General features: G+C 33.8%; 1 protein-coding gene across 1 annotated transcript in view; it reads right to left on the reverse strand.

Annotated features, from left to right (window-relative positions):
* Positions 1-13157, reverse strand: part of LOC128221396 (ATP-binding cassette sub-family C member 4-like) — a 44330-nt gene that overhangs the window by 22804 nt on the left and 8369 nt on the right. The window contains exons 3-11 of the mRNA XM_052930040.1: positions 11492-11612; positions 11020-11235; positions 9561-9650; positions 8763-8926; positions 7768-7893; positions 5890-6139; positions 4585-4701; positions 3156-3245; positions 941-1132 (exon numbers count right to left, since the gene is read on the reverse strand). Of these exons, the coding sequence (XP_052786000.1) occupies positions 941-1132; positions 3156-3245; positions 4585-4701; positions 5890-6139; positions 7768-7893; positions 8763-8926; positions 9561-9650; positions 11020-11235; positions 11492-11612 (1366 nt within the window). The remainder of the gene's footprint in view (positions 1-940; positions 1133-3155; positions 3246-4584; positions 4702-5889; positions 6140-7767; positions 7894-8762; positions 8927-9560; positions 9651-11019; positions 11236-11491; positions 11613-13157) is intronic.

Here is a 13157-nt window from a genome sequence, read left to right on the forward strand (position 1 = left end):
CAAAATGTCGAGAGATAACAGCAAAAACATCAGCAAAAACAACAACAACCTTTAATGCATCGGCGATATAACATCGCAACAGCATTACACAATAAGACAAGCATATCAAGTATATCAAATATAGAAATGTAATGTAATATTGGATAATCTTGACGGTACAATGACAGGTATATAAACCTTATATAAGTCAATATGAAGAAAAGCTACATTATTTTTGGGGTCGACAGTAACAAGAGCATTTTTACTTATTGTTTAATATTCCACTGTGGATAATAAAGTCAAACATTTTAATACACAATAATTATTGAATAACCTTGTCGCAACAAACTCAACTTTATTTACTTGAAACTTGAAGGATTGTCCCTTATGTATTAATTACAATGAAGTAAAACATTATGAACGTTTGTTTTGTTAAATGTACACCTTTTAAGACATCTTTGGAGAGCAATACATGATGTTTTTGAAAGGTGTGGAAGATTGAAATGAATTAATGATATTTAATATATAATACATGGATACAGAAGAATACCTAACTGTTAACATTTTGATTGCTTGATCAGATTGCTTATTGTATTGATAAGACCTACTTTTTATTAGAGAAGGTCAAATCAGATAAAAACTTAGTACTATTTATATGAAGAATTTATAGTCCTTTAAACTCATTGTGAAACCTAAAGCTTTAAGAATGAACATGTTAGGCATTAGGCAATATTTAAAATATACTATTGAACACAATTGCTATCACACTATCGTTATAGCTGTTTGTATATAATGCTTGTAGTGTTTGGTTTATGATTAAAAACGAATGTCATGAACTAGCGATTCCAAAAATAATAATAAAAAACATATTCCAAGAATCTCCTCATAAATTGGCCATAATTTTCTACATATTTGGAAAAAAATGTAGTACAAAAGCAGATGCGAGAGAGAGGGCCATTACCTTATTGAGAGCACAAGCCTTTATAATGCGGTCATACTTTGCTTTCTCGTACTTGTTCCCGAACGTTATGTTTTGTCGAAGGGTAGCAGAGAACACCCATGGAAGCTGCGATACATACGCTACACGCCCTTTCAGAGTGATCTGCCCCTGGGAGCTTGGAAGCTCCTGTAATATTGCCATCAGCAAAGAAGACTGTAAAAGAACCATATTAACAAGTTAACACAAGGGATATTATAACAACATTGTTTTTGAAGTATGTCTGAAAAAAATCCAAACTATGTTGATATTCCGTGCAACACTTATAAATCCTTAATATGTCCATTTTACAGCCCGTTTGTAAGAAACATATACTTTAAAGTAAAATGTTCATTGTAATGTTTTTAACCTTAAATCATTCTTCTACATCTACTATGCATTTGATTTCCAAGTTTGTATCCATGTAACAGCCATATAGGTATCTTTCACAGGTATGCGGGGCAAATAGAAAGCATTGTATCTTTCTGAGACAACATTCTTACCACTGCATATCCTTTTTAATTGAAACATTTATCCGAGCAATGTTTAACCCAAGGAGGGGTACAAGAGATGTCCAGGATTGGTCTTAATACAAAAGCCCTTGTCTGTTTCCTAGATCCGACACCATGAAAATATCTAAATAACTGAAAGTTAACTCGTGTATGACCTATAAAAGTCGTTAGCTTGCCCAATTAAATTCCCGGACAAAACCTAAAAATAATGTCACTGCCCTAATCGTGCAATCTCCAACCAGGCTTATGACAGCCAGTTACTTGTAAAATAAATTCCCCAAACGGAACGTTAAATAATTTGGCTCTTTTAACCTAACAGTCTCTAACCAGAACAATGACAGCCCGCAACTGACCAAATTAATTTCAACGACAAAGAAACAAAATAATAAATCACTTTACTCATATAACCTTGAAATATCTAACCAGGCCAATGACAATCGTCAACTTGCCAAAATAACTTTCCTGGCCAAATCGAAACAAGTAATTCGGCTATCATAACGTTGCCATCTCTAACAAGGCCAATGACAACTGCCAACTGTCCATATCATTTCCATTGATACAACCTAAAATTGATTTATTAAAACCTCAAAAAAACTTTCCATCTTCAGCAACTCAACTGAAAACCAGCAACTTGACGAACTAATGTATCAAACAGATAATCAAATAATTTTGGCTTCAATAACCTTGCATTCTCCAACCGGGTCACTCACAGCCGTCAATTTGACAAAAATAAAATCGCCACCTTACAAGTTTGACCCAAATAGCATTACTTTCTCCAACAAAGCCCCTCACAGCTGTCAACTTGCTAAAAAATCAATCACAAAACCTTCATTTTATTTGACTCAAATAACTTTGCATCTCAAACAAACCCAGAAAAAAACGTCAACTTGCCAAATTATTTTCCCAAGACAAAATCTAAAAAAGTTTGTTTCCCATAACCCATAATATCTCGAACCATACCAATAACAGCCACCAACTTGCTAAATTGATAATTATTACTAAACCTAAAATACAATTGTTTCCGATACTTTTAAAATCCCAAAACAGGCAAATGGCATCCAACAGCTCCCCAAACATATTTCCCTGTACGATCCTAACTTCAATCTCAATCAACCAAGGCCAATGAAATCCACCTATTTCCCTGACAAAACTAAATTTCGTTCCAATAACCATGCCGTCTCCAACCAGGCTTATGATAACTGGCCGAATTAGTTTCCCAGATATACATTGAATTAAATTTTACTCCCATACCTTTGCATTCTCCAACAAGGCCAATGACAGGCAACGTCCTTCCAAATCATATTCCCTGACCAAATCTACCACAAATATGAATCCCATAACATGGCATTCTCAAAACAGGCAAATTATGTCCAACATTGCCGAAATTAAATTCCCTAACAAAATTTATTTCTGGTATGACCCCTTTTACACTGCCATCTGTAACCCGGCCGATAAATTCCGGATGCTTGAAAAATAATTTTAGGACAAAACCAAAAATTAATTTGACACCAATAACCCTGCCTTACTTGCATTATGGTTTTTCCCTGACAAAAACTGATATAACTAAAATGACATAATTATCTCCAACAAGACACATGGCAGACGACAATTTACCAAATTAGTTTCCATGAACTTACGCAAATCGACTAAACAAATATGTTTTTACAATCAACATTACTACGGCGTACCTTGCCAGCTCCAACTGGGCCTATCACAGCCAACAACTTGCCAGGTTCAACTTTGGCAGACACATTCTTCAATGTTTGTTGTTCCTGCTCCTGTCAATATAAAACACGTGTACAATTGCCAATCGTGTACACCTAGGTGTAAATGTTTGTATTTTATGCTCATACCTTACATGTTTTTCCAAAGAAGTTTTTTATATTTTTAGTAAAAAGATCAATGGAACATGACATAGTTCAATAAACGACATCAATACAATCGGAATCTTTCTTTTGTCTGTTATCAGTTTTTTGACCGTCGCAAAGAGGCATAACTCCGACAGTAGTAATTAGTAAAGGTAAACGCGAGTTATTTCTAAATAATACGAGAGTGCTTTGTACGAGTGAGTTATTTCAATCACGATGGTAGTGAGTGAAGTAACTGTCCTCTAACATAATGTAAGGGATACCGTTTAATAACTAGCAATGTGTATAGCTTTATAATTAACCCCAAGCTATTTATTAAATGGTTACGCTCGACCTACATGTTACCGTTTAGATGTTAGAGCACAGATGAAATAAAGAAATACTTTTAAACATGGTACAGTTCGTAAAAATACTTTATAATCCTCAAAAGCAGGCTCAGTAGCTAAAAATGTAAGAAGACATTGTCCCCTGTTAAAATCCACTAGTTTGACGACTAACATGAGTACAGCGGAGAAACACATTATACGAAGCAGCACAGACAGAGCACACACGCATCGATACAGAATATGTTGGAGTTCTGTTTTAGAACGGTCAGCAAAACAGGACTTTTTCGTAATTTTATTAAACCAAACCAACCAGATTCCATCTATTAAATATAATCAATCAATTGTTAATTTTCGGAACGTTCTTCTCTTATTAGAATGGTTTATAACAAGATATAAGCTGTTGTCAGATTCAAAGGTAACTGAAGTGTTACGGTAGTCGCTTGTATGTGTGCGAATCGGAAAGTGTGTGATTAGAGAATGAAAACGTATTGTGGACAACCGTTGTGAAAATTCTTAGAAATGCATGTATTCTGGTGATCATAATGTTTGAAGACATGCAGATCTGAGGTAGGCTTGTTCTGTTAAAGGCTTAGAAACATGATTATGAACACTATTATGAGCAATAGTAGATTCCATATGACTGTAGAGACATACAGATTTTCGCAGAGTGTAACGTTGTTTAACAAATATATTTGAAACTGTCTTTGCAAATATTGTTGCACGTTCCAAAGGAGAATGTTTGGCTGCCCTTTCAGGTTAAGGCTTATTTTTTTTTTACACAACGACACCAAGGAAGCCTACAACACCAAGACTATTATAATGAATATACCAAACAAAGTTATCATATCTTTTGTTAATGTCATACAAAAAATAGGAATTTAAAATCGAGGAGGAGATTTTAATATCAAACTCACTAAACATACCTGGTCCCATTTAGCGGACACGTTGTCAATATCAACCATACAATCAGCAGGCGTCACACTTTCTCCATCATTTCCTGGAGAGCTTGTACAAGGGTGTTCACTCAGTAATAAAAAATTCTAAAATCAGCGAAACACAAATGATAGTTAAACCGGTAAAAACAATATCTTTTATTATCACTTTATTATAAGCGATTATTTTAATCAACAATTTATAGTTTATAATACACAATTATAGGCTAGATTAATCAATTATTCACAAATTCAAACATACATACATGCAAATCATTACAGACAACATCATTACTATTACAATAGCAGTATATGTGAGTTGACAATATCTATGATTTAAAAATATCTATGCTTTTAAGGAATACTTATAAAAATCTCATCAACAAAATCATGTCATATTAAGTGCTAAGAAAACGAATATACGAGACTTAATGTATAATTTGGCTCACTAGAACAATAGCAAATGACAGTCGTAATGATAAATAGCTAACGGGTATACATGCAATATGCACAGATGACTGCTGACATTCCCCGTCTGAATGTTATACATGAGTGTCCATGGATTTTACCCATGGATTTTTTTCGGAGAATTTCCATTAAAATTCATTTAAAAAATCAACGCGGGATATCAAGATTATTTGGATTGACTCCACGTAGTCCTACTTCTGGAAATAATATCGCAATAGGGGGAAACACTTCGGAAAGGTTATTAAAAAGACACCGGAAAAACACTAAACATCCATATTGTCCATGGTAGCTGTGAAATATTAGGAGTATTTGGACATATTTCCCAAACGTGTACAAAGGCAGAACAGTAGCGGAAACCATTAAGGAAATACTTCGGAACAATTTTACGTGGAGCTCTCGCAGTGTTATCTCCATTTAGTTTAAATAGCTTAACATTAAAACAATATATGACCTATAAATATCTATATAAGAAAGTTTGAAAACAAAAATGAACATTGTTTTCCTTTGAGTAAGTGTTACATTACATTATGTGCAGTGTTTTTCACTGTTAACCTTTAAACAAGGTTTAAACTGACACCCTAGTAAAAAATAATTGAAGTCTAAATCGTACTTTAACCATCATCATCAGGTTTCAGAAAACTAGTACATGTGATGTTTTCCAGATTACTTTCAAACTAATAACGATTGAATAACTAAGTTGTGTAATGGATAATGATTCAGTTTTTAGCAGTGCGTGGGCAAATTCGTTTTGTTCCCAGTGCTCTAGCTATTTGGGACAAGTCAAATTCATTTTCTCGTAAATGTTTTCTCCTCCTTTATATATAATACCTGAATCCTGATGAGGCTGACTTGAGCAGCAATTGAATTTCTTACACCAGGTAAAGTGAATCGTAGTATGATTTTTCCGATCTCATTGAATAATGCAATGACGACGAATAATGATCTAGCACGCAAAGGTTCTCTTGAAGCTACCAGCAAGACAACTACAGCAAATACGAACAGATGTCGTCCACTGATTGTCACGGTTTCCCACGAGGAAGATAAATATGAAATCTTCCTAAGTACTTGCACCTCGTTTCTAAAATATACAGTATCATTATTTTATTTCTTTTGGATAACAATTAAATTAAAAACCCTTTACATAAGTCAAACAGACACTTCGACCTTAATGGGTTTTAATTATAGCAATCCCCCTAAGAATAGAGTTAATTCTTAATGAGAGCATTTCCGTTCATCAAATTGTCCTTCGAAATACAGAAGTTAATAGGCTATATTCAAAAACGTTCCCATTAACATTAAATTTTTCAGACTTCTCAGACTGAACCCGGTTTTAACCATTAAATGTATGTTAACTCTTAACAATTTAAGTCCCACTACTGCAAAAGTGTTCTATCCTGATATACCAGAGTAGAGATTTAAAATTTCAATGCTCAGGAAGTCAGGTACTCTACCAATTGAGCCAACCGATCAAGATAACTGTTTCGTCTTCTACCAAGTTAACTTACCAGCCCATATTACTATTTTGTGCTTTATCAACAGAGCTATTTAGCATGCACAAGGTATAACTGTGGCATAGCAAGAAGGCATGGCCCGAGTGAGTTGTGTAAGTTATATGCCCCATTCACACGCTCTTACCTAGATTGTGTTCCCATCTTCTCACACTGGCCCCGGTTATAACCACTAAATGTATGTTAACTCTTAACATTTGAAGTGACACTACTGCAAAGGTGTTCTATCCTGATAGACCAGATTTAAAATGTCAAGGCTAAGGAAGTCAAGTGCTCTTCCAATGAGCCAACCGAAACAGATAACTGTTTCGTCTTCTACCAAGTTAGCTTACCAGCCCATATTACAGTTTTGTGCTCTATCTACAGAGCTATTCGGCCCAGTTAATTTGTATGTGCTCTACCAACAAATCTTTCCGACACATCTATCTCTATTTAGCATGCACAAGGTATAACTGTGATATAGCTATACTGGATGTTTCATAACCTGAATCTTCTGTATGTGTCAGAATGGCAAAACAACCATCATAACTGACGGCATAGTAATCAATTTTACAATCGTGTGAAAGGTTGTTGTGTGTCAGGATTGAACAAAACAACCGTTCTAAATACTCATCTGGGTGATTTTACAAGAATGTGAATCTTCCTTTTTTAAATCATACAAGTATAAAACAGAGCCATAAAAGCATTCCTAGTACAAGTTTAATTAATGTACAATATGAAATCAGCACGGACCCTGTAAACTTCATTTCATATCAACGTGCATACACCAATGGCAATTAATATGTACCAAACTTATGAAACAATGGACACCATGATACGATTCTGACATACATATATCATTTTAGGTGAGCAACATGTAATCTTATAAAAAGATATTTGCTATATCATAAGTGTAAAGATACATTTTAATTCGAATTCATGTTTTAAATGAAATAAATTCGATATAGATTAATAAGGTCACAACTAATTGTTTGTTTCCGCCTTTATTGACAAAACCAAATACATGAAGTAGATAGGTAATTATTTTATTCAGGAAATAGGGCTATTGTTAAATTCCTGTTCACACTGTTAACAGTGTTAAAAAATCCAAAAAGACTATAAGTAGGAACAATTTTGTCCGGTGGATACTAAGTCAAAAATCACGTCATCGTAATGATCTATTTATAATTAATCTTTAAGGCAAAACTTAAAATCTTACCTTCTAACTTTCTTAACAAGATCACCAAACGGCTTTTCCCAGCAATACATCTTTATGAGACGCATTCCTGCAATGATTTCATTCATAAGCCCAACACGTTCATCGGTGTATCCGGCTGTTTTTTGTCTGTGGAAATAAGCAAACATAATGAATTCAACTTCAAACAGAATATTCAAAGCTGCCATTTATAACAAACTCATTAGAAACAAATTGTTTAACAAATCATCAGAAAATACTAGCTCTGATCAAATCAATTCATTATAAAAAGTTTGCCAATGAAAATTTCTCCAAAATTAATAAAACTGTATAAATGTTTACATTTCATCATTATGACTAAAGAAAAACAACGTCAAATGCTTGACAACTTCGAGACGGCTATACATCGGAAATTACTGAAACGGCTTTTCGAACACTTCATATCAATTTTACCAATAAACTTTAAATTTTAGTATGGTGAAGACTTGATTACGGCTGTTCAAGTTAAAGAGCAGACATTGTCAGATAGCTCATTTTAGATTTACAATTCAGGTACCCGTAAATCAGCAACGACTGAAGCGTTCTTGCAGGGTTTCAAACTAGTACAAGTTGTAACATTCCTTATACCCGATTTGTACAAATAAATAGTTAAGAATTTAAATTTAAAAAAAATGTTTTTTTGTGTTTTTTTTTTTTGTATTTCTATGGTCATATGTGACAATTCAAGGGTCATAAATTGTGAGTGATTGAATGAAGCAACTTTGATGGCAATCATGCTTTCAAACTTGTTCGATAAATTGCGATTTTCAATTTAATATTTTAGTTAAGTAAACATTGACAAGAGATGCTTAACTTCGAGAGAGCAAACAAGTAAGTGAAAGGCACTCATCTGTGGATGTCATAATATGCTATGCATTTGATATGAGCGTATTGAAAATTATTGTTATCAAAAATAAATATGAACATGTATCATGTTGTTTTTTTCTGAAAACATTTTCCAAGTATGTTGTCTCAGTTACCTGAATCTTGAAAACAACTTTCCCATCCAAACCTGGACAGGAATCAACAACAACATGACAGCAAAGCCAGCAAATGTGGATGGGCCAAGCTCTCTCCATAGTAATGCTAGTACAACTATCGCTTCCAGGGGACCAATCCACAGATAGTGTAGAAATGACACAGGCTGAAAAGTGAAATTGTGCCATTATGGTGAGTTGCTCATACAGCTTTTCTCAGATGGGATCAACCAACAGGATGTGTAGAAATCACACAGTCTGATTCAAATATGTGCCATTGTGACAGTATTGCTAAAATAGCTTTTTCTTCCATTGGTACTTTTTAAGTCAATGTCTCCATGACGGTTACCTTTGACCAATATACCCTAAAACTAATGGATAAAACCAACATTCAAATCAGTTTGAAGTCGGTTCAAAAGTAATTTATCGGACACGAACGTGTGACGTCAATGAAATGGGTGACGACAACGCCGGGCAAAGTAATCCTTATGATTCTGCCATTCTTCAGAGTCTATATAAAAACACAGCTCCTCTCCTTAAGCTGTATTTGCTTTAAACAAAAGCAGTTCCTTCGCAAAATGTTCGCTTGTTAGCCGATGACACCAAAAGCTATGTTCTTTTAGTCAATTACGTCAAAAGCTGCGCTTTTTTGCTAAAACTGTGATTTTTCAAAACCTATTTTAACCAAGCAAATATACTTCTTTAGAAATAATACGCGTTTTCGCCAATATCTCTAACATGTATTTAAGTATACAATTATTTAAAACACGAAATTTAATGAAAATTGGACAAAAAGAATACCTGACTTAATCTGTTCACATCGTTTGAAACAAGATTGACAATTTTGCCTGTCGTTGTCCCAGTCAATCCCTCATTACTTAACCGCAAAGCCTGTATTATTAAATTGACACTCTTAATCAAAGTCAATACATACACATGCAAAAAACATACATATTGAGTGATAAACCTTTAACTAATTAATAAAATATATATTTATGGAAAATATTAATTACTGATTACAAGATTGTACCTGTGTATTTGATAACTGTAAACGCAAATATATTTAATGACTGGTGAGTGCTCAAACATTTACTGTGATCTACTATCCTCTCATAAAAAGGAGCAATATGTTTTCTGCATATTCGTTTAAATTCAACTCGTAATTCGTCATAAGAACCATTGTTTTTGACATTTATTCATCCTTTTAGGTATATTAAAAGAATTGTTGGAAATCTTATGTGGGAGTAATAGTGCATCTTCAAAGTCTTATTGATCAAATTGTTTCCTGAAGTGTTAGGAAAACCAAGTATTTACAAAAGACTTGATATTTATGTTGTATCACGGTATTTTCTTGAGACTTTGAGCCATCAATCCTGTCGATACAAAACAAACAAACAAAAAGTCCTTATTGTACAGTCCTAAATTACATGTTTTCGCCATCACATCAAATATATTAATCATGAGTATAAGTTCCTGAACTATAACATGGACCCAAAAACATACGTCATAGCACGGGCGTCACTATTCTATTTTAGGTCAAAGAAAACTGTGACGTCATATTTCCCGCGTACGATCAGTTAACTATAAGACATTTTCCCGCTTGTTGCCCTTTTATATTCTTACACTCGGAAACTTTGTGAAAATATACCCTGCACAAGTTATACAACAGGCAAAAGTGAGTTTGTTTGAATACCTTGATATGAGATTTTTAAATTTGTTTCATGTATCATGTGGATATATGCGTGTGCCTGTTTTTCAAAGAAAATTTTGCAAGAAGATTCCAATTCCTGTCCAACTTTCCCACTTAAAATTCCAAGGAGATGGAAACATTTGTCCAACTTTCCCACTTAAAAGGTGCAAGGAGATGGAAACATTTGTCCAACTTTCCCACTCAGACAAATGCAAGGAGATGGCAACACTTTCCCAACTTTCCGATTTAGAAAAAGGAAGAAGATGGCAATACTTGTTCAACTTTCTCACTCGAACAAATGCAAGAATATGGCAACACTTGTCTAATATTCCCAGTCATAAGGGTCATAATTGAACAAATATTTTACAAGAATCGTAGAAGTAAGTACACTTATGCTTATTGTAATTCAACCAATATGAATACCATTTTGTATCTGAAAAGTGTAGAGCTTAATTATAAGGTTTCGTTACTTAAGTTGAAAACATTCATGATACTGGCTATGAAAAACCCTTGACCGTTTTGAAATATAAAAAACAAATATACCAGAGTTAAGAAATTAGTCATATTTACCTTCCTATACAATAGAGAGCTACACGCAATTCTTATCTTCATCCCGATCCTCTGAACGCCGAAAAAGTAAGGGTGATGTGTGATGGCAAGGATTAGAGTGCACAGGCTCACCCCACCCGCGTACAGAAGGCTTTCGGTCTTCGTTACTTCGGGCCCGGGGGTGAAATAGCGAATTAGACCTCCTAGCAACAGGGGCTGGACTAATCTCGATGTCTCCTGGAATATTAACCTTTGTAATTAAATCTCAACTAAAAGGACTGTTGCTGTAGTATTTGATGATTTATATTTAGATGACACACAAAGATAATACAAATTATTGTTTTGAATGACCAACATTAAATTAATCGATAAGAGACAAGCGAAATTAAATTTTGATATATTTTTAACTGCCGTTGACAATACCATCATACTAATTCTAAGGAAAGGTTTGGTCTCATCAGTATCTGATCTGGACAAATATCAACACACTAACCTCACACATAAGAACTAGCCCAAATAGGATGTATTCAAGCCCAAACATCCGAATCAGTGCATATAGCAAATTTGGTTTACCGCCACCAGCTTGTTCTTTGGCAACCTCTTTTGCCCATTCTCTGACATGCAATATAATAAATTATGTAAAGGTTATAATTATTTATTTCATCTTGAGGCAAAGCTAATATAAGAGGTAACGTATATCGTACATATTTGATAGTAACACGAATGTCATTTTACCTACATATGAATATTCAAAGTTAAAAAAAACGTTTGAAGAACATGATTACCATAATTCCTATAGCTGTTTATTACCAAATATACATTTATATACATATATGCTACCGTTTACGATTATTTAATCATTATTTTTGCAACATTTTATGTTTGAACTTCCAAGCTTGTTAAGCTTTGATGAAGGTGAAGTAACTACAATGGATTTTTTAAAGTAGTTCGTAATGATATTTTCACTCTTTAAGTGGACTTCATTCAGTGGGTTTTAACCGATTTGACAATATTTGCTTAATTATTGTTTCCCTTTGATAATTAACTGCACAATTGTTGTTTACGTTTCATCACTAACTTCATAATTGTTGTTTCCCTTTGATCATAAACTTCATAATTATTGTTTCCCTTTGATCATTCACTTCATAATTGTTGTTTACGTTTGATCATTAACTTCATAATTGTTGTTTCCCTTTTACCATTAACTTCATAATTGTTGTTTCCCTTTGATCATTCACTTCATAATTGTTGTTTACGTTTGATCATTAACTTCATAATTGTTGTTTCCCTTTTACCATTAACTTCATAATTATTGTTTCCCTTTGATCATTAACTTCATAATGGTTGTTTACGTTTGGAAAGGCTCAGAGTTTCCAGCTGTTCGTGTTTTTAATTCTTTTATTGGTTATATGACATTACACCTATTACTATAATTTGGAAATAGTGGACTGATGATTCTTTGCGCATTTATAGTAAAGTTCTTTTGTTAAGGTGTCAATAATATGTGGATGGTGAAGCTAGTTTTATATCAATTTAATGTTTTAGTAATGATATTTCATGGCTGTGACTGTGTATTTCCTTTAGAATAATCTAATGCATCATCTGTAATAGATCTACGAACTCTATCTATTCACTATATTTACGTTGCAGTAATTGTAGCAGTCACAGCACAGAAACTAGTAACAAGAGGGCCATGATGACCCTAAAAACTCAACTAAGCAAAGGACCACAACTCGGTGATAAAGCATTAATTAAATGTTGCAATTTTAACATATTTTTACTGATGACGATGCCTTGTTTTATATTTGTAAAGGGACATGCAATGAAGCTACCTGTAAAGCCATTTTGTTGTTGCTAATCAATCTCAATGCCTTGTTGTATTTTTGTATAGGGTCGTGTAATGAAGCTTCCTGTAAAGTTTCAGTGAATTTGGCCTGGTAGTTTTAGAGGAGATGTAGTTAAATCAAAACAGGAAGTTGGTCAGATTGTTTTTGTGTTGTTGATCAATCGCGACCCTTGTTGTATTTTTTGTAAATGGTTACCCAATAAAGCTTCCTTTAAAGTTTCATTGAATTTGGACTGGTGGTTTCATTGGAGATGTTCCTTAAAGCAAAACAGAAAGTTTGCCACTTGTTGTTGTTGTTGTTGATCAATGTAAC

Source organism: Mya arenaria, chromosome 1 (genome assembly GCF_026914265.1).
Source record: "Mya arenaria isolate MELC-2E11 chromosome 1, ASM2691426v1".
NCBI lineage: Eukaryota > Metazoa > Mollusca > Bivalvia > Myida > Myidae > Mya > Mya arenaria.